Consider the following 21,222-nt stretch of genomic DNA (forward strand, 5'->3'; position numbering starts at 1 on the left):
CCCACCCCCCCCCCCCCCCACCCCCCCCCCCCCCCACCCCCCCCCCCCCCCACCCCCCCCCCCCCCCACCCCCCCCCCCCCCCACCCCCCCCCCCCCCCACCCCCCCCCCCCCCCACCCCCCCCCCCCCCCACCCCCCCCCCCCCCCACCCCCCCCCCCCCCCACCCCCCCCCCCCCCCACCCCCCCCCCCCCCCACCCCCCCCCCCCCCCACCCCCCCCCCCCCCCACCCCCCCCCCCCCCCACCCCCCCCCCCCCCCACCCCCCCCCCCCCCCACCCCCCCCCCCCCCCACCCCCCCCCCCCCCCACCCCCCCCCCCCCCCACCCCCCCCCCCCCCCACCCCCCCCCCCCCCCACCCCCCCCCCCCCCCACCCCCCCCCCCCCCCACCCCCCCCCCCCCCCACCCCCCCCCCCCCCCACCCCCCCCCCCCCCCACCCCCCCCCCCCCCCACCCCCCCCCCCCCCCACCCCCCCCCCCCCCCACCCCCCCCCCCCCCCACCCCCCCCCCCCCCCACCCCCCCCCCCCCCCACCCCCCCCCCCCCCCACCCCCCCCCCCCCCCACCCCCCCCCCCCCCCACCCCCCCCCCCCCCCACCCCCCCCCCCCCCCACCCCCCCCCCCCCCCACCCCCCCCCCCCCCCACCCCCCCCCCCCCCCACCCCCCCCCCCCCCCACCCCCCCCCCCCCCCACCCCCCCCCCCCCCCACCCCCCCCCCCCCCCACCCCCCCCCCCCCCCACCCCCCCCCCCCCCCACCCCCCCCCCCCCCCACCCCCCCCCCCCCCCACCCCCCCCCCCCCCCACCCCCCCCCCCCCCCACCCCCCCCCCCCCCCACCCCCCCCCCCCCCCACCCCCCCCCCCCCCCACCCCCCCCCCCCCCCACCCCCCCCCCCCCCCACCCCCCCCCCCCCCCACCCCCCCCCCCCCCCACCCCCCCCCCCCCCCACCCCCCCCCCCCCCCACCCCCCCCCCCCCCCACCCCCCCCCCCCCCCACCCCCCCCCCCCCCCACCCCCCCCCCCCCCCACCCCCCCCCCCCCCCACCCCCCCCCCCCCCCACCCCCCCCCCCCCCCACCCCCCCCCCCCCCCACCCCCCCCCCCCCCCACCCCCCCCCCCCCCCACCCCCCCCCCCCCCCACCCCCCCCCCCCCCCACCCCCCCCCCCCCCCACCCCCCCCCCCCCCCACCCCCCCCCCCCCCCACCCCCCCCCCCCCCCACCCCCCCCCCCCCCCACCCCCCCCCCCCCCCACCCCCCCCCCCCCCCACCCCCCCCCCCCCCCACCCCCCCCCCCCCCCACCCCCCCCCCCCCCCACCCCCCCCCCCCCCCACCCCCCCCCCCCCCCACCCCCCCCCCCCCCCACCCCCCCCCCCCCCCACCCCCCCCCCCCCCCACCCCCCCCCCCCCCCACCCCCCCCCCCCCCCACCCCCCCCCCCCCCCACCCCCCCCCCCCCCCACCCCCCCCCCCCCCCACCCCCCCCCCCCCCCACCCCCCCCCCCCCCCACCCCCCCCCCCCCCCACCCCCCCCCCCCCCCACCCCCCCCCCCCCCCACCCCCCCCCCCCCCCACCCCCCCCCCCCCCCACCCCCCCCCCCCCCCACCCCCCCCCCCCCCCACCCCCCCCCCCCCCCACCCCCCCCCCCCCCCACCCCCCCCCCCCCCCACCCCCCCCCCCCCCCACCCCCCCCCCCCCCCACCCCCCCCCCCCCCCACCCCCCCCCCCCCCCACCCCCCCCCCCCCCCACCCCCCCCCCCCCCCACCCCCCCCCCCCCCCACCCCCCCCCCCCCCCACCCCCCCCCCCCCCCACCCCCCCCCCCCCCCACCCCCCCCCCCCCCCACCCCCCCCCCCCCCCACCCCCCCCCCCCCCCACCCCCCCCCCCCCCCACCCCCCCCCCCCCCCACCCCCCCCCCCCCCCACCCCCCCCCCCCCCCACCCCCCCCCCCCCCCACCCCCCCCCCCCCCCACCCCCCCCCCCCCCCACCCCCCCCCCCCCCCACCCCCCCCCCCCCCCACCCCCCCCCCCCCCCACCCCCCCCCCCCCCCACCCCCCCCCCCCCCCACCCCCCCCCCCCCCCACCCCCCCCCCCCCCCACCCCCCCCCCCCCCCACCCCCCCCCCCCCCCACCCCCCCCCCCCCCCACCCCCCCCCCCCCCCACCCCCCCCCCCCCCCACCCCCCCCCCCCCCCACCCCCCCCCCCCCCCACCCCCCCCCCCCCCCACCCCCCCCCCCCCCCACCCCCCCCCCCCCCCACCCCCCCCCCCCCCCACCCCCCCCCCCCCCCACCCCCCCCCCCCCCCACCCCCCCCCCCCCCCACCCCCCCCCCCCCCCACCCCCCCCCCCCCCCACCCCCCCCCCCCCCCACCCCCCCCCCCCCCCACCCCCCCCCCCCCCCACCCCCCCCCCCCCCCACCCCCCCCCCCCCCCACCCCCCCCCCCCCCCACCCCCCCCCCCCCCCACCCCCCCCCCCCCCCACCCCCCCCCCCCCCCACCCCCCCCCCCCCCCACCCCCCCCCCCCCCCACCCCCCCCCCCCCCCACCCCCCCCCCCCCCCACCCCCCCCCCCCCCCACCCCCCCCCCCCCCCACCCCCCCCCCCCCCCACCCCCCCCCCCCCCCACCCCCCCCCCCCCCCACCCCCCCCCCCCCCCACCCCCCCCCCCCCCCACCCCCCCCCCCCCCCACCCCCCCCCCCCCCCACCCCCCCCCCCCCCCACCCCCCCCCCCCCCCACCCCCCCCCCCCCCCACCCCCCCCCCCCCCCACCCCCCCCCCCCCCCACCCCCCCCCCCCCCCACCCCCCCCCCCCCCCACCCCCCCCCCCCCCCACCCCCCCCCCCCCCCACCCCCCCCCCCCCCCACCCCCCCCCCCCCCCACCCCCCCCCCCCCCCACCCCCCCCCCCCCCCACCCCCCCCCCCCCCCACCCCCCCCCCCCCCCACCCCCCCCCCCCCCCACCCCCCCCCCCCCCCACCCCCCCCCCCCCCCACCCCCCCCCCCCCCCACCCCCCCCCCCCCCCACCCCCCCCCCCCCCCACCCCCCCCCCCCCCCACCCCCCCCCCCCCCCACCCCCCCCCCCCCCCACCCCCCCCCCCCCCCACCCCCCCCCCCCCCCACCCCCCCCCCCCCCCACCCCCCCCCCCCCCCACCCCCCCCCCCCCCCACCCCCCCCCCCCCCCACCCCCCCCCCCCCCCACCCCCCCCCCCCCCCACCCCCCCCCCCCCCCACCCCCCCCCCCCCCCACCCCCCCCCCCCCCCACCCCCCCCCCCCCCCACCCCCCCCCCCCCCCACCCCCCCCCCCCCCCACCCCCCCCCCCCCCCACCCCCCCCCCCCCCCACCCCCCCCCCCCCCCACCCCCCCCCCCCCCCACCCCCCCCCCCCCCCACCCCCCCCCCCCCCCACCCCCCCCCCCCCCCACCCCCCCCCCCCCCCACCCCCCCCCCCCCCCACCCCCCCCCCCCCCCACCCCCCCCCCCCCCCACCCCCCCCCCCCCCCACCCCCCCCCCCCCCCACCCCCCCCCCCCCCCACCCCCCCCCCCCCCCACCCCCCCCCCCCCCCACCCCCCCCCCCCCCCACCCCCCCCCCCCCCCACCCCCCCCCCCCCCCACCCCCCCCCCCCCCCACCCCCCCCCCCCCCCACCCCCCCCCCCCCCCACCCCCCCCCCCCCCCACCCCCCCCCCCCCCCACCCCCCCCCCCCCCCACCCCCCCCCCCCCCCACCCCCCCCCCCCCCCACCCCCCCCCCCCCCCACCCCCCCCCCCCCCCACCCCCCCCCCCCCCCACCCCCCCCCCCCCCCACCCCCCCCCCCCCCCACCCCCCCCCCCCCCCACCCCCCCCCCCCCCCACCCCCCCCCCCCCCCACCCCCCCCCCCCCCCACCCCCCCCCCCCCCCACCCCCCCCCCCCCCCACCCCCCCCCCCCCCCACCCCCCCCCCCCCCCACCCCCCCCCCCCCCCACCCCCCCCCCCCCCCACCCCCCCCCCCCCCCACCCCCCCCCCCCCCCACCCCCCCCCCCCCCCACCCCCCCCCCCCCCCACCCCCCCCCCCCCCCACCCCCCCCCCCCCCCACCCCCCCCCCCCCCCACCCCCCCCCCCCCCCACCCCCCCCCCCCCCCACCCCCCCCCCCCCCCACCCCCCCCCCCCCCCACCCCCCCCCCCCCCCACCCCCCCCCCCCCCCACCCCCCCCCCCCCCCACCCCCCCCCCCCCCCACCCCCCCCCCCCCCCACCCCCCCCCCCCCCCACCCCCCCCCCCCCCCACCCCCCCCCCCCCCCACCCCCCCCCCCCCCCACCCCCCCCCCCCCCCACCCCCCCCCCCCCCCACCCCCCCCCCCCCCCACCCCCCCCCCCCCCCACCCCCCCCCCCCCCCACCCCCCCCCCCCCCCACCCCCCCCCCCCCCCACCCCCCCCCCCCCCCACCCCCCCCCCCCCCCACCCCCCCCCCCCCCCACCCCCCCCCCCCCCCACCCCCCCCCCCCCCCACCCCCCCCCCCCCCCACCCCCCCCCCCCCCCACCCCCCCCCCCCCCCACCCCCCCCCCCCCCCACCCCCCCCCCCCCCCACCCCCCCCCCCCCCCACCCCCCCCCCCCCCCACCCCCCCCCCCCCCCACCCCCCCCCCCCCCCACCCCCCCCCCCCCCCACCCCCCCCCCCCCCCACCCCCCCCCCCCCCCACCCCCCCCCCCCCCCACCCCCCCCCCCCCCCACCCCCCCCCCCCCCCACCCCCCCCCCCCCCCACCCCCCCCCCCCCCCACCCCCCCCCCCCCCCACCCCCCCCCCCCCCCACCCCCCCCCCCCCCCACCCCCCCCCCCCCCCACCCCCCCCCCCCCCCACCCCCCCCCCCCCCCACCCCCCCCCCCCCCCACCCCCCCCCCCCCCCACCCCCCCCCCCCCCCACCCCCCCCCCCCCCCACCCCCCCCCCCCCCCACCCCCCCCCCCCCCCACCCCCCCCCCCCCCCACCCCCCCCCCCCCCCACCCCCCCCCCCCCCCACCCCCCCCCCCCCCCACCCCCCCCCCCCCCCACCCCCCCCCCCCCCCACCCCCCCCCCCCCCCACCCCCCCCCCCCCCCACCCCCCCCCCCCCCCACCCCCCCCCCCCCCCACCCCCCCCCCCCCCCACCCCCCCCCCCCCCCACCCCCCCCCCCCCCCACCCCCCCCCCCCCCCACCCCCCCCCCCCCCCACCCCCCCCCCCCCCCACCCCCCCCCCCCCCCACCCCCCCCCCCCCCCACCCCCCCCCCCCCCCACCCCCCCCCCCCCCCACCCCCCCCCCCCCCCACCCCCCCCCCCCCCCACCCCCCCCCCCCCCCACCCCCCCCCCCCCCCACCCCCCCCCCCCCCCACCCCCCCCCCCCCCCACCCCCCCCCCCCCCCACCCCCCCCCCCCCCCACCCCCCCCCCCCCCCACCCCCCCCCCCCCCCACCCCCCCCCCCCCCCACCCCCCCCCCCCCCCACCCCCCCCCCCCCCCACCCCCCCCCCCCCCCACCCCCCCCCCCCCCCACCCCCCCCCCCCCCCACCCCCCCCCCCCCCCACCCCCCCCCCCCCCCACCCCCCCCCCCCCCCACCCCCCCCCCCCCCCACCCCCCCCCCCCCCCACCCCCCCCCCCCCCCACCCCCCCCCCCCCCCACCCCCCCCCCCCCCCACCCCCCCCCCCCCCCACCCCCCCCCCCCCCCACCCCCCCCCCCCCCCACCCCCCCCCCCCCCCACCCCCCCCCCCCCCCACCCCCCCCCCCCCCCACCCCCCCCCCCCCCCACCCCCCCCCCCCCCCACCCCCCCCCCCCCCCACCCCCCCCCCCCCCCACCCCCCCCCCCCCCCACCCCCCCCCCCCCCCACCCCCCCCCCCCCCCACCCCCCCCCCCCCCCACCCCCCCCCCCCCCCACCCCCCCCCCCCCCCACCCCCCCCCCCCCCCACCCCCCCCCCCCCCCACCCCCCCCCCCCCCCACCCCCCCCCCCCCCCACCCCCCCCCCCCCCCACCCCCCCCCCCCCCCACCCCCCCCCCCCCCCACCCCCCCCCCCCCCCACCCCCCCCCCCCCCCACCCCCCCCCCCCCCCACCCCCCCCCCCCCCCACCCCCCCCCCCCCCCACCCCCCCCCCCCCCCACCCCCCCCCCCCCCCACCCCCCCCCCCCCCCACCCCCCCCCCCCCCCACCCCCCCCCCCCCCCACCCCCCCCCCCCCCCACCCCCCCCCCCCCCCACCCCCCCCCCCCCCCACCCCCCCCCCCCCCCACCCCCCCCCCCCCCCACCCCCCCCCCCCCCCACCCCCCCCCCCCCCCACCCCCCCCCCCCCCCACCCCCCCCCCCCCCCACCCCCCCCCCCCCCCACCCCCCCCCCCCCCCACCCCCCCCCCCCCCCACCCCCCCCCCCCCCCACCCCCCCCCCCCCCCACCCCCCCCCCCCCCCACCCCCCCCCCCCCCCACCCCCCCCCCCCCCCACCCCCCCCCCCCCCCACCCCCCCCCCCCCCCACCCCCCCCCCCCCCCACCCCCCCCCCCCCCCACCCCCCCCCCCCCCCACCCCCCCCCCCCCCCACCCCCCCCCCCCCCCACCCCCCCCCCCCCCCACCCCCCCCCCCCCCCACCCCCCCCCCCCCCCACCCCCCCCCCCCCCCACCCCCCCCCCCCCCCACCCCCCCCCCCCCCCACCCCCCCCCCCCCCCACCCCCCCCCCCCCCCACCCCCCCCCCCCCCCACCCCCCCCCCCCCCCACCCCCCCCCCCCCCCACCCCCCCCCCCCCCCACCCCCCCCCCCCCCCACCCCCCCCCCCCCCCACCCCCCCCCCCCCCCACCCCCCCCCCCCCCCACCCCCCCCCCCCCCCACCCCCCCCCCCCCCCACCCCCCCCCCCCCCCACCCCCCCCCCCCCCCACCCCCCCCCCCCCCCACCCCCCCCCCCCCCCACCCCCCCCCCCCCCCACCCCCCCCCCCCCCCACCCCCCCCCCCCCCCACCCCCCCCCCCCCCCACCCCCCCCCCCCCCCACCCCCCCCCCCCCCCACCCCCCCCCCCCCCCACCCCCCCCCCCCCCCACCCCCCCCCCCCCCCACCCCCCCCCCCCCCCACCCCCCCCCCCCCCCACCCCCCCCCCCCCCCACCCCCCCCCCCCCCCACCCCCCCCCCCCCCCACCCCCCCCCCCCCCCACCCCCCCCCCCCCCCACCCCCCCCCCCCCCCACCCCCCCCCCCCCCCACCCCCCCCCCCCCCCACCCCCCCCCCCCCCCACCCCCCCCCCCCCCCACCCCCCCCCCCCCCCACCCCCCCCCCCCCCCACCCCCCCCCCCCCCCACCCCCCCCCCCCCCCACCCCCCCCCCCCCCCACCCCCCCCCCCCCCCACCCCCCCCCCCCCCCACCCCCCCCCCCCCCCACCCCCCCCCCCCCCCACCCCCCCCCCCCCCCACCCCCCCCCCCCCCCACCCCCCCCCCCCCCCACCCCCCCCCCCCCCCACCCCCCCCCCCCCCCACCCCCCCCCCCCCCCACCCCCCCCCCCCCCCACCCCCCCCCCCCCCCACCCCCCCCCCCCCCCACCCCCCCCCCCCCCCACCCCCCCCCCCCCCCACCCCCCCCCCCCCCCACCCCCCCCCCCCCCCACCCCCCCCCCCCCCCACCCCCCCCCCCCCCCACCCCCCCCCCCCCCCACCCCCCCCCCCCCCCACCCCCCCCCCCCCCCACCCCCCCCCCCCCCCACCCCCCCCCCCCCCCACCCCCCCCCCCCCCCACCCCCCCCCCCCCCCACCCCCCCCCCCCCCCACCCCCCCCCCCCCCCACCCCCCCCCCCCCCCACCCCCCCCCCCCCCCACCCCCCCCCCCCCCCACCCCCCCCCCCCCCCACCCCCCCCCCCCCCCACCCCCCCCCCCCCCCACCCCCCCCCCCCCCCACCCCCCCCCCCCCCCACCCCCCCCCCCCCCCACCCCCCCCCCCCCCCACCCCCCCCCCCCCCCACCCCCCCCCCCCCCCACCCCCCCCCCCCCCCACCCCCCCCCCCCCCCACCCCCCCCCCCCCCCACCCCCCCCCCCCCCCACCCCCCCCCCCCCCCACCCCCCCCCCCCCCCACCCCCCCCCCCCCCCACCCCCCCCCCCCCCCACCCCCCCCCCCCCCCCCCCCCCCCCCCCCCCACCCCCCCACCCCCCGACCCCCCCCCCCCCCCACCCCCCCCCCCCCCCCCCCCCCCCCCCCCCCGCCCCCCCCCCCCCCCCCCCCCCCCCCCCCCCCCCCCCCCCCGCCCGCCCCCCGCCCCCCCCTCCCCCGCCCCCCCCCCCCCCCCCCCCCCCCCCCCCCCCCCCCCCCCCACCCCCCGAACCCCCCCCCCCCCCCCCCCCCCCCCCCGCCCCCCCCCCAAAAACAGATGCTTTGGAGGCTGGGCTGTGGGGCATTGCAACCCACTGAGACCCCCATCCTCCCCAAATCTCCTGGAACTTGCAACCCTACCTCACCCCCCCAATTCTTCACCAGTGGTCTGGTGGGAGGGCAACACTACTGAGGGGGGGCGGCGCTGTGTCCAGGGCTGCTTGAAACACCAGCCCTGTTCCCAGCTTTCTGCAAAGGCTTAGCAGCTGAAGAGCTGTGGGTTCCCTTCCTGAAAGCTCGCTGCCCACCCCGACTGCTCATTTCAGCTGGCAAGAAGAAAGAGGAGGGGGGGAGTGAGAGGGAGAGAGAGAGAGAAAGCAAGCAAGCAAGCAAGCAGCCAAACAGGCTCTGAAGGAGCAACCCAGGTCGCCCTCCTCCTCCTCCGCAAGGACAAAGAGCTGTCGTCCCCTGCGCGTAATCCAGCCTTGCACCTGCCTTGCTAGAGTCGAACTGGCCTAGCGAGGAGAGGGAGAGGAGCGATGGACCAGCCCAGCCATCGAGCTGACAAACCTCTCCTCGGTTCGCTGTGGCTGCCCCTTGGAGTCGTCAAAGGGACGCCCGTGCGCTCTCTGGGCGCAGCGCCTGTGGGCTTGGTGAGCGACCCGCAGGTTGGGCGCCTGCTGCGCTCCGGGGAAGAAGCGGCACCCGGTTTTGAAAGGAGGCAGCGGCAACACCAGGGAAGGGCCGAGGGGGAGGGGGCATGGCGGCTGGCCGAGTGCCCTCCACCCCTCATTGCCAGGCCGGTCTTCACTTACCTGGTCAGCAGCCAAGCGCACCAGCTGGCCTCCAAACATGCCGAGGTGGGGCGCAGTGCAAAGAGAAAGCGGGGCAGGGCGGCTGCAAGGTGTGTGGGGGAGACGGGCTGAAGTCTGCAGGAAGCAAAAGCCTGTTTCTTCCCAATGTGCTTGTGCTGCTGCTGCTAGGCTCCAGGGGCCGGCTCGACTTCCCTTCCCTGTGCCGACCAGTCAGCCGAGGAGAAGGCAAGGCATGCTGGGTCGGAGGGAGGCGGAGCTCCCCGGCTTGCTGGGAGCTGGGACTTGGAGCACACTACACAATGGGACTGGGCCAGTGGGCCACCGTCCAGAGTGGGCGGGGCTGAGGCAGCCTGAGCCGACTGGTGGTGTAAAGCTTGCTGGCAAAATGCTGCAGTTTGTGGGGGGACATTTTGGCGCCCCCCACGTGACAGAAATTGTTGCGCCCGGGGACAAGGGGTACCCCACGTCCCTAGGCAAATTCGCCACTGGCTCTAGGGGCTGATGGGTCGGCCTTTGGGAGGATTCTGGGTGGATGTTGTTTGGGAAACCAATGGAGTTCTGCAAGGTGGTCGCAAGAAGTTAGTTACAAGAAGGAGAATTTATGGGTTAAGACAGTGGTGGCGAACCTTTGGCACTCCAGATGTCATGGACTACAATTCCCATCAGCCCCTGCCAATTGGCCATGCTGGCAGGGGCTGATGGGAATTGTAGTCCATAACATCTGGAGTGCCAAAGGTTCACCACCACGGGATTAAGACAATTAGGAAGAGAATGACACCAGCAATTGTCTTGTGGCTGAACTGGGTATTGTATTCGGCTAGGATACTGTATCTTTTTGGGAACACTTTCTTCTGTGAGGCTGTGAAACTGAGTCAATATGCTGACATGGCAGGCAGGCTGTGAGCATGAGAAATGGAAAACTGTACTTTAGTTGAATATGGTGATTGCCAGAGAAGGCCTCTCTGCTGTCCCAATATCACCTTTCTGGACTAGCACGTGGGCAAGGAGACCTGAGAAGCACACACACACACACACCCCACACACACACTATGCCAGTGTGGTATGGTAACAAACAGTGCAAGAAATCTCCAAATTCCAGGTGTTTAGGACATAATCCTCCAGCCAGGCCCCCACATCTTCTTCAGTAGAAGAATCTCAGGCTCATTCTGCACATGCAGAATAATGCACTTTCAAACCGCTTTCAGTGCTCTTTGAAGCTGTGCGGAATGGCAAAATCCACTTGCAAACAGTTGTGAAAGTGGTTTGAAAACGCATTATTTTGCGTGTGCGGAAGGGGCCTCAGTCAGTTTTTGAGTTTCTCAGTTCTGATCTGAATGCCTTTTGTGATCGGAAGCAGTGGAAGTTTACATGACCTGTCTCAATCTGCTTACTCTTCAGAAAACAGAGGAATCAGATGCATAACCATTTAAGGCAAAATATGTGTCCGGCGCATCAGAACAGGAACCTTGCAAATGGACCCAGCCACCCCCGGCTGGACCCTGAGGAAATTCAGATGGCTGATGTAAGTGACTTCTGTGAATTTTGGCACGTGGGGACTTCTCAGAAACCGGGGTGGTGGGCGAGGCAGAACAGCCAGGTCAAGAGAGAAAGAAAACCATCCCTTCTCTTTCCCCTTCTCACTCCCTCCCTCCTTCCCATTCTTTCTTTAACTCTGCCTTTAAGAACATAAGAACATAAGAACAAGCTGGATCAGACCAGAGTCCATCTAGTCCAGCATTCTGCTACTCGCAGTGGCCCACCAGGTGCCTTTGGGAGCTCACGTGCAGGAGGTGAAAGCAATGGCCTTCTGCTGCTGCTGCTCCCGAGCACCGGGACTGTTAAGGCATTTGCAATCTGAGATCAAGGAGGATCAAGATTGGTAGCCATAAATCGACTTCTCCTCCATAAATCTGTCCAAGCCCTTTTTAAAGCTATCCAGGTTAGTGGCCATCACCACCTCCTGTGGCAGCATATTCCAAACACCAATCACACGTTGCGTGAAGAAGTGTTTCCTTTTATTAGTCCTAATTCTCCCCCCCAGCATTTTCAATGTATGCCTTCTGGTTCTAGTATTGTGAGAAAGAGAGAAAAATTTCTCTCTGTCAACATTTTCTACCCCATGCATAATTTTATAGACTTTCATCATATCCCCCCTCAGACCTCTCCTCTCCAAACTAAAGAGTCCCAAACGCTGCAGCCTCTCCTCATGAGGAAGGTGCTCCAGTCCCTCAATCATCCTCGTTGCCCTTCTCTGCACTTTTTCTATCTCTTCGATATCCTTCCCATTCTTTCTTTAACTCTGCCTTTCTTTCCCTCTTCCCCTCTCTCAGGTTTCGATTCATTCTTCTTCTTGGCCTTCCTTCTCCACCTCCTCCTCCTTGTCCATCTTCTGTTGGCAAGGAGGAGGAACTCTGAGGAGGCCAGCGAGCAGCCATCCTTGAACACTGGTTGGGGTGGGTTTTCTAGGCTGGGTGGCCGTGGTCTGGTAGTTTCCCCTCCATTTGTTTTGTCTGCATCTACGGCTGGCATCTTCAGAGGCATGTCATTGCGAGATGTGTTTCTCTCTGGCAGATTCCGCACGGGCCAAAGACAGCGCTGCAGCCACGGTGTAGGCACCATTTGGGGCTTCGGTCTCCGAAACAGGGCGGCAGAGCTGTTTTTCACCCAAACCGCTCTGTTTGAGAATCATTAAACTATGCTGACACCCAGAGAAATTTTCCAAACCTTGAAAAGTAAACTTCTAGAACAGGAATATCATATCTTGTTGGGGCAAGCAAACAAATCATGCTCACCCCTCTCTGTCGGAATAATACCGGAACAGGGGCACATAGCCAAATATCTTGAATTATTAACTGAACCCCAACAGAGATGGATTATCACAAGGGCCAGATCCAATACCTTCCCATCGGCCATTACAAAGGGTCGTTACTTATCCATTCCTCTCCAGGATCGGGTTTGTCCACACTGTAAAAATCAAGTGGAGACTCTTGCTCACATTATACTCAACTGTCCGAGATATGTGGGCATTAGGAATTTCTATCCCAGGCTGGCCCTAGACAAATCTGAAAGTGACTCTGACTGTTCTGTTGTGGAGCTTCTGTTAAACAACACAGATGTCATGCTCTTGGAAAAAGTAGCAAAATTTCTTTTACAAGTGACCGAACTTTCTAAGTAATGTATACTGCTATATACAGTCTTCCTGTCTGCGCTTTGAATGTACTCTTGATTTGTATTTCAAAAATGTCTGGCAATGCTCTAGAACCTATTTTTAAATGCCAAATAAAGGTTGTTGTTGTTAAACTCATTAAACTAGCGAGGCATTTCTAATAGAGCGGCTCAGAGCCGGCGCCATGTGAAGGGGCAGGGAGGAATCATTTCTACAAAGCCCGCCCCCAGCAATTCCCGGCCCCACTGGCAGCCATGCTGGTGAGGTCAGCCGCCCTGCAGCTGCTGCCCGCCACCCACCAGAGAGGCTGGCTCCCATGGTGAGCAGCTGCCAGCAAGCCTCCCCCGGCAGGCAGCGAGCTGTGGCTCCTTTTCCTTGTTGGCCCAGCCTAACTACGCAGGGACTTAGGTTCAGAGGTGGGATCCAGCAGGTTCTCACAGGTTCCCAAGAGTAGGTTACTTATTATTTGTGTGTGCCGAGAGGGGGTTACTAATTGGTGATTTTGCCACGTGATTTTTGCCTTAGTTACGCCCCTCCTCTCAGCAGTCGCGCGCAGAACTTGAAGCAGTCTAGCAGAAGGTGCACCGACATGCATGGCAGCCTGCGCCTGCGTGTATTCGTTTCCCGCCCAAGGACTGGCGCAGCAGCTGGGTCCTTGCCACAGCCCCGCCCGGGAATGCCCCGCCCCCAGAATGCCCAGCCACACACCCGTTGTGCCCCGCCCAGCCCCATTGGCGCTACGCCACAGTTTGAATCCCACCACCATGGGAACGTGGTACTAAAATTTTTGGATCCCACCACTGCACAGGTTTGTTTTGTTAAAAAAAACAGCTGCAAAGCATCACCACGTGAAGCCTCGCAGCCCCGCCGATGTGCTTTCTGTCAACAGGAGGGCTGGCCGTTCAAACAGATCAGGGCTGCATCAGTGTAATTTACACCATTTGTACAGCGCTGCTTTCGACCCGTGTGGAATCTGCCTCTGTGGCGCAATTCCTACAAGAGTTTTTCAGGAACAGGGACCCTTATTTGCTCTGCTGCTTCTCAGATTCGGGCTCCTGCAACCCAGAACAATGAAAAGCTGACTTTGGAGGCCAGAACCATTTAAAGTTATTATAATTGGTATTCCTGGTTGGTTTTATTGTTTTGGGAAGTTCTGGGGCTGGAGGACTGAAATTCAAGACACCCGGGTGGATCTGGATGGACTGACCCAATTATTACTTCTGAAAATGATAGCTTGGGCTTATATCCTAAGACACAGGTGTCAAACTCTCGGCCCTCCAGATGTTATGGACTACAGGTCCCATCATCCCCTGCCAGCATGATGCTGGCAGGGGATGATGGGAGCTGTAGTCCATAACATCTGGAGGGGCACGAGTTTGACACCTATGTCCTAAGATGTGGCTCCATCTGCTTGCCAACACCTCTGCCAATGGGCCGGCTTTTCTATCTGTGGAGTCTTCACAACATTCTCTCCAGCCCATTGACCAACAGGAGCACAGTTTTTTTTGGGGGGGGGGCAAAGGCTAACCTCGGAGGGGTGTCTTCCTCTAGTGCACAGGTGTCAAACACGCGGCCCTCCAGATGTTCATGAACTGCAATTCCCATCAGCCCTTGCCAGTATAGCCAATGCTCATGTTGGGAGGGACTGATGGGAATTGTCCCCTGTTTCCCTGAATATAAGACATCCCCTGAAAATAAGACGTAGTAGAGGTTTTGCTGAAGTGCGAAATATAAGGCATCCCCCGAAAGTAAGACGTAGCAAAGTTTTTGTCTGGAAGCATGCCCGTCAAACAGAACACCAGAGCATGCAGCTGTGGAGCGGAAAAATAAGACATCCCCTGAAAGTAAGACATAGCGCATCTTTGGGAGCAAAAATTAATATAAGACACTGTCTTATTTTCGGGGAAACACGGTAGTTCATGAACATCTGGAGGGCCGTGAGTTTGACACCCCTGCTCTAGTGCAACTTGGTTCATGGAACTTAGGATCCAAGCTATAATGTAGTATGTTTAGGACAATTCTATAAATAAGTCAGTGTTGTTCTCTTCCAACTAACGCGAGATCCTTGTGACTCTTTCCCCAGTACATGTCTAAAAATGTCCCGGTGACCGAGCATGTCATACAGAGAGAGATGGAGACCACCTTTTCTGGGAGTCACTCCTGCTCGCCGTCACATCGCTGCTCCACAGGGACTCCGACTTCAAGCCAAAGGTAACCAAAAAAGCCCCTCTCTGCTCCGTGGCTCCGTGCAGTCTCTACCAGTCTGATACCTCATCCAAACAGGATGAGCACGACACCCCACCCATCAAACCGTGAGATCCTGCCTGTCTCCTGACTTGTGCTTGTGCTTGTGCTTGTGTGTGTGTGTGTGTGTGTGTGTGTAAATTCCTCGGAAGCAGGACCCTGAGGAATCTGTGAATGTCAACATTTCAGTAAATTTCAGCAACCAACATTCACTGCAGCATTAATGTACGCGTACCCTCGTGGCCTTCACCACAAGCAGAAGGATTCGGGCCACCCTGAGAGAGCTGGGAAGGGTCAGACAACATCTGGTCACAGGGCCATGCAAATCACGGTGTGTCGCTTGGCTTGATTCACAGACATGAAAGCCACACGTGGAGCATGGAACGGACAGAAAGCCTGACTTCGGACTGTCAGTCGGGGATCATGCTGTCTTCCGTGGGAACCAGCAAGTGCAACAGTCCTGCCTGTGTGGAGGCTCGTGCGCGGCGGGAAGCCGCATCCTGCATGGAGGACCAGAGGAGGCCGATGACCCAGTACAGAGACTCGGTGGATTCGCTTCGAGACTCACCACACAGCGAGAGGTCTGGTTCCCTCTTGTTCCTCTCCCTTGTCAGTGTGTGTGTGTGGGGGGGGGGGTTTGCTGTGCCAAGCTAGAGAAAAGCCTCTCTTGGGTTGATTCCGCACTTGCGTTATCGACCTAAGTTCGAGCTGCGTTCGACCTAAGTGCTCCGCACAACCACTGGGATCGACGTGGTTTTGTACCAGCTTCGCCCTGTGTAACGGTCAAATTTCCGACTCCAGTTGGGAACTACTACTTTTTCAGGGAACCATGCTCAAACTCAGCTTGATTCCAGTAAAGTGCGGAATCTCTGGTGCCAGGAGTCCCCCATTCAGCCAATCACAGCTTTCGGGCCTATGTACAGCTGGCCAATCAAAAAACGCCACCATCGTCCTTCCATTCCTGTGGCAGTTTTTTTTATAGCGTGTGTGGGGATAGACGGAACATGGCCGTAGAACAGCAGCCAATCGGAACTGAGTGGCGAAGAGGCACAGGATGATTCCGCCCTCCAAGCTGGGATCAAGCTGGTTGCAGTGGGGAACAACAATGGCTTTGACCTAGGTCAGTACCCTTCTCAGGGAACTGGGTCGAACCTATTTTACTCGTGTGCGGAATCGCCCTTGGACAATCAGTTCCCGTCTCTGTGAGGACATCAGTGGGAGCAAAGCAATGGGGTGGGAGGGGGGATGTCAAGGGGACTGATGGAAAGATAAACAAAGATATGAGTTCTGCACCCTCCAAGCAAGAGTAGCACAGTCAGTCAGTCAGTCAATCAATCAATCAATCAATCAATCAATCTTTCTGACGATCATAGATGAACACAGACCAGATAGATAAGATAGTCACAATTAAAAGGATAAAATATATTAAACTATAAATATACATCTTAAAGAATCTCCTGGAAGAAGAAAATTGGGGGATAGAACATTGGGGGTATAGGAACATAAAGGGCATAATCATCATCATCATCATCATCATAGTAATAGTAATAGTAATAAAAGGACACAAAGGAACATAAGAGCATGAATATTAAAGGAAACAAGGCATAAGGGACCAATAAAATTGGCACATAAAAGGCTATAACTATTGGATTTCTAGTAAAACAAATTTAATATTCATTAAGCCTTGTTTTATAGCACAGACCATCCTGCAACGTACTTCAAGTGCTGCTACAGAAAACCTGGCAACACCGTATGTTATATCAGGATTGGAATCTATAAGCAGCAGGGAAATGTAGAATTGTCCTGTGTGACCTGGAAATCTATGCGGCAGTGGTGAAATAAAACTAGTATGTATACTTGTATAGCACTAACACTGAAGAAACACATGCTCTATTGTTTCTATGTGCCCAGATCTATAGTGGTTAAGGAGGAGTTGGTTATCTGTCCAGCTGCTGCTTTGAGAAGCTCATCTAGAAGGGTGGGGATGCTCTGCAGGGGCTTGGTTCAAAGGCCCCTTCCGCACACACAAAATAATGCGTTTTCAAACCACTTTCACCACTGTGTGCAAGTGGATTTTGCCATTCCGCACAGCTTCAAAGAGCACTGAAAGCAGTTTGAAAGTGCATTATCCTGCATGTGCGGAATGAGCCAAACCCAGCCATCTGCTGCATGGAAGGAGATTGGCATCCCTTCCCAGCTATTCTGCTTCAGACTTTTGCTCTGTGGGGAAGCAGTGCTGAAAGACCTATCAAGGTTATTAAGATAGTGCAGTGGGCTTCCATCCCATTCTTCAGACCCTCAGGTGGGTTGTTTAGTTCCTCCTGCTGGGTCGTGAGCCCCTGTAGATCAGCTGCCATTTTAGTTGCCTTTCGAAAGGACCTACTGCAGGGTGGGAGCTTGTCTCCTGCTTCTCTTGGCATGCCTGGTGAGGTCATGCAGTGGCAGAAAGAATTCTTCGGTGGCTCGTCTCCCAGGGCACTGCAGCCCCTGATGCTCAGCTGGCGTTTTCTGTCCCCTGCTCTCTTGGTCTGCCCCCCGCGATCACGGCCTTGATGCCAGTGAGGTTATCACTCTGGCGCCTCCTTTTCCTACCACGTAGAGCTGGAAGGGACCTAAGGGACATCTAGTCCAACCCCCTGCGCAACACAGGAATTTCACAACCACCTTTCTCCCCCAGTGACCCTTCCCTCTGCCCAGAGGAAGGTCCTTGTTGTACATGGGGTGGGGGGTGTTAAATGCTTGTGTCTCCTTCACCACAGGCAGTTCTTCAGACTGGAAGCAGGCCACATGTGCAGCAGTGGCGTAGGAGGTTAAGAGCTTGTGTATCTAATCTGGAGGAACCGGGTTTGATTCCCAGCTCTGTCACCTGAGCTGTGGAGGCTTCTCTGGGGAATTCAGATTAGCCTGTGCACTCCCACACACGCCACCTGGGTGACCTTGGGCTAGTCACAGCTTCTCGGAGCTCTCTCAGCCCCACCCACCTCACAGGGTGTTTGTTGTGAGGGGGGAAGGGCAAGGAGATTGTAAGCCCCTTTGAGTCTCCTGCAGGAGAGAAAGGGGGGGATATAAATCCAAACTCTTCTTCTTCTTCTTCTTCTTCTTCTTCTCCTCCTCCTCCTCCTCCTCCTCCTCCTCCTCCTCTCAATAACATCTCCTCCTCCTCCTCTCAATAACATGTGTCCCTTGTCATTAATAACCCCAAGATAGCAACGTAGACTCATAGCCAAAGTAGATGAGCTGGGATAGTTTGTGGCCGGAACCTGAGATCACTCCACAATTTAAATTTTCCTGGGTTTTTTAAGTGAAATTCCTTTGACCTAGAACGGTGATGGCGAACCTTTTCGAGGCCGAGTGCCCAAACTGCAACCCAAAATCCACTTATTTATCGCAAAGTGCCAACATGGCAATTTAACCAGAGTACTGAGGTTTAGAAAAAATGGTTGGCTCAGAAGCGTGTGTTACTCGGGAGTAAGCTTGGTGGCTTTGCTTTGAAGCAACTGTGCAACTCTTCCAACGGGTGAATCACAACCCTAGGAGGGTTTACTTAGAAGCAAGCCCCATTGCCAGCAACCAAGCTTACTCCCAGGTAAAGGATCGTGCTTCAGTTCTTTGCATGAAAACGTTAACAGCACTTAACATAGTTACCTACACTGCTTCCCCAAAACTAGGTCTTGGGTTTAATGCTAATAATCAAGCCCAGCGGCCCAAGCCAGCCTAGATGTGGGGGGGGGGGGCACTCTGTTTGCGCGTGCCCACAGTGAGGGCTCTGAATGCCACCTCTGGCACCCATGCCATAGGTTCGCCACCACTGACCTAGAATCAGATACAATCCCCTTGACCTAGAACGCTTTTTAAATAATTGAAGCTCCTTCCCCCACATAAAGACCAAAATATTTTAGCAAAGAGAACAATAATTCTCAGTAAGGGGTTCCATTGGCAAAAACGAACAGAGTCAGGACTTAACATTTGTATTGAGCTATACAGTTTCTTCACACTGAAGGCTTTGGGTCAGATTTGAAGTTGCCTCTGATGCTGTCTTTTCCTCCTCTAGGTATGTGTCTGCCTTGACAACACCTGCCCGCCTGTCCCCCGTTGACTTCCATTGTTCCACATCAGCACACATGCCCACCTTTGAAATCACCTCCCCGAACTCGGCCCACGCAGTCTCGTTACCCCCCGCGGCATCCATTAGCTTCCAGGTGGAAGAGCAGCAGCCGTTGCTCAGAAGGTACCAAGTCCCTTTCCAGGAAATGCAGAGATACGATAGTTACTACCAAAGAAGCAACTACCTGAACGAGAGCACGGGGAGCTTGCCCTCCAGCCCCGTCCGTATCATCGAGGACGACGAGTACGAGACTACGCAAGAGTACATCACCGCACTAGAACATCCAAAGAGAATAGGCAGCAGCAGCAGGCGGTGGAGGAGATCGAAACTCAATGGACATCTGTCTCACAGGGGCAAAATGCTCAGAGACTCCTTTTCGGTGAGCAGCGCCTCTTACAGCGAATCTGACGAGGAGCTGGTAGCGGAAAGCACCCCTTTCTTAAGTATTCGGAACACTGAAACGATGGACACAGACTCACCCCCCCTGTACCGTCCAGCAGAGAGCAGGACTTACTATTCCTTCGACAGATGCAGCATACAAGGAGACAGCCGCCTCTCACATCCCACCAGGTCCAGCCAAGACTCAGCACCACCTTAGACGCCGCCCCCGTGGACACTTCCTCATAGGCACTCCCGCGAACACACCCGAGCCGAGGAGGACAAAAACGAACAGAACAGACAAATTTTTATTTTATATAAAAGAGAGAAAAAAAATATAACAAATGAAATGTTTTATTTTCATTTTAGCAATGGTGTCTTATAATAGCTAATGGCAAAGACCGTTTTATAAGGAATCTCTATTTATATGGAACATCTTGATTTACAGCTTCTGAGAAAAGAACAAATCATCAAAAAAAAATTTACGAAAAGAGATGGGCCAATTTTTGACTACTTACAGATCATTTAAAAAAAAATATCGTGGTGCCTTTTTGCTGTATGCTAATGCCAGAGTCCATTCTAAAGATTATGTTTAAGCATCCTTGAGGTCATAGGTTTTATGTTCAGGACAACTTGTTATGGAATATTTTAACGGGCACTTGACCATTTGAATAATAACAACACTCTTTTAAATTGCCTGATAACTGGATGTCGGTAATCTAGTGCTTTAAAATATTGTGCGCTCCTTCTCACACACACACACACACACACACACTCAAACACACAGAACACTTACTCACTAAAAGACATGTGAATGGAAGTTTTCATCAATACCTTTCCCTTAGAGCGGAAACAATATGCACCATTATGAGAAAATTGCAGCTTTGTTGTGAAGGTAAGAAGTGAAAAAGCACACAATCATATTAGCCCTTCCAACCTATCTCTTGACCTGAACAGATCTATGAACGAGGCCAAACCAGCTCATCTTGTCACAACATTGCGAGGGTTTATTGCCACAAATCTGGTATCTCGGATCAATGTGGTGAACTAATGCTTCTTCAAGCATTGCTAGTCAAAATGTGCTCCAGCACTAACAACTGGAGACTAGCGACTCATATATAAGACTCTGAGCCACCGCTGTGCATTTCTGCAGAGCAAAAAAAGTGCACGATTCCCAGTGGCGTACCACTAATGGGGACATGGGATACTGGGGAGGACAGGTGCTGGCCTGCAGGGAGGCCGGGGAGGCTCAGCGGGCGGCCGTCCGTGTCGCCCGCCTGGGCCACCTGCTGCTGAGCCCCGCCCCACTGCCTCCCCGCAGGCCCGGGGAGGGCAGAAGCCAGGGGGTGGGGCTCGGTGGTGGGTGGCTCGGGTGCATGCCGTTTCGCCACATGGGGGGTGCCCCGTGATCCTGATGCTAGCTTGATCATAAAATGAAAGCAAGCCCCATACTGGGAGTGTTCCGAATGTTCCAGGTAGTGTTGATGAGGTGTGAATGCCACACATATTTTAAAAGTCCCAGGTGAGGTAAGGGCCTCGTGCCTTTCAGCTCATCCCCCTGACCACCAGCTGTCCTCTTTTCCTCTGCCGCCTCCGTATGCTTCATCTCATGCCGTCCTGACTCAACCCTCCTCCCATGGAAAACAAGACCTCAGCAAGGGTCTGGGGTTGAAAAGTGTCCATGTGCTATTTACCATTGTCACATCCTAGCATTCCAGAATGACTTCCTGTTCAACAGCAACCAGGAATAGCTGCAGTGTTGGCCCCAAGACAGCCATCTGTGTACAGGTTGGCCAGAAAACTCCCTTGAAAGAGAGAGAGTTCCTCGTTCCTTTCAGTTCCTTGTGGGCCCCTCCTGTTTACATCCTAGCCTGGCCTCTTTCTTTTTCGGTCTATTTTGACTTCTGCATGTCCTTTGCATTTCAGATACTGTAGATTGGATGCATGGAGAAGCTGTGATTGAGAAGATAAAATACAATTGCCAGTGTATTTCATTTTAACTTTTAGCAATAAAAAATACTTTTAAAACCCTTTGTTCCTCACCCACAACAGGGTCCAATAGAAACGCTGCTAATTTGTCATAAAGATGATTGTAAAAAAAAAATGCTCTGGATTGTCTGAATGTCAGAACTCTTGACTGTTTAACACTTGAACTTTTTTATATTATAAATAAAAGTAAGAAATGACTACCACCA

The 21,222-nt window shown here is 67.1% G+C and overlaps 1 protein-coding gene across 1 annotated transcript in view; it reads left to right on the forward strand.

Moving 5' to 3' along the window:
- NRG2 (neuregulin 2) overlaps positions 1–21,222 on the forward strand; it is a 228,116-nt gene extending 206,894 nt beyond the window's left edge. The window contains exons 8-13 of the mRNA XM_048515357.1: positions 8,823–9,179; positions 9,303–9,464; positions 10,525–10,656; positions 14,384–14,511; positions 14,901–15,125; positions 18,596–21,222. Of these exons, the coding sequence (XP_048371314.1) occupies positions 8,823–9,179; positions 9,303–9,464; positions 10,525–10,656; positions 14,384–14,511; positions 14,901–15,125; positions 18,596–19,247 (1,656 nt within the window). The 3' untranslated portion in view covers positions 19,248–21,222. The remainder of the gene's footprint in view (positions 1–8,822; positions 9,180–9,302; positions 9,465–10,524; positions 10,657–14,383; positions 14,512–14,900; positions 15,126–18,595) is intronic.

This window comes from Sphaerodactylus townsendi, linkage group LG14, assembly GCF_021028975.2.
Source record: "Sphaerodactylus townsendi isolate TG3544 linkage group LG14, MPM_Stown_v2.3, whole genome shotgun sequence".
NCBI lineage: Eukaryota > Metazoa > Chordata > Lepidosauria > Squamata > Sphaerodactylidae > Sphaerodactylus > Sphaerodactylus townsendi.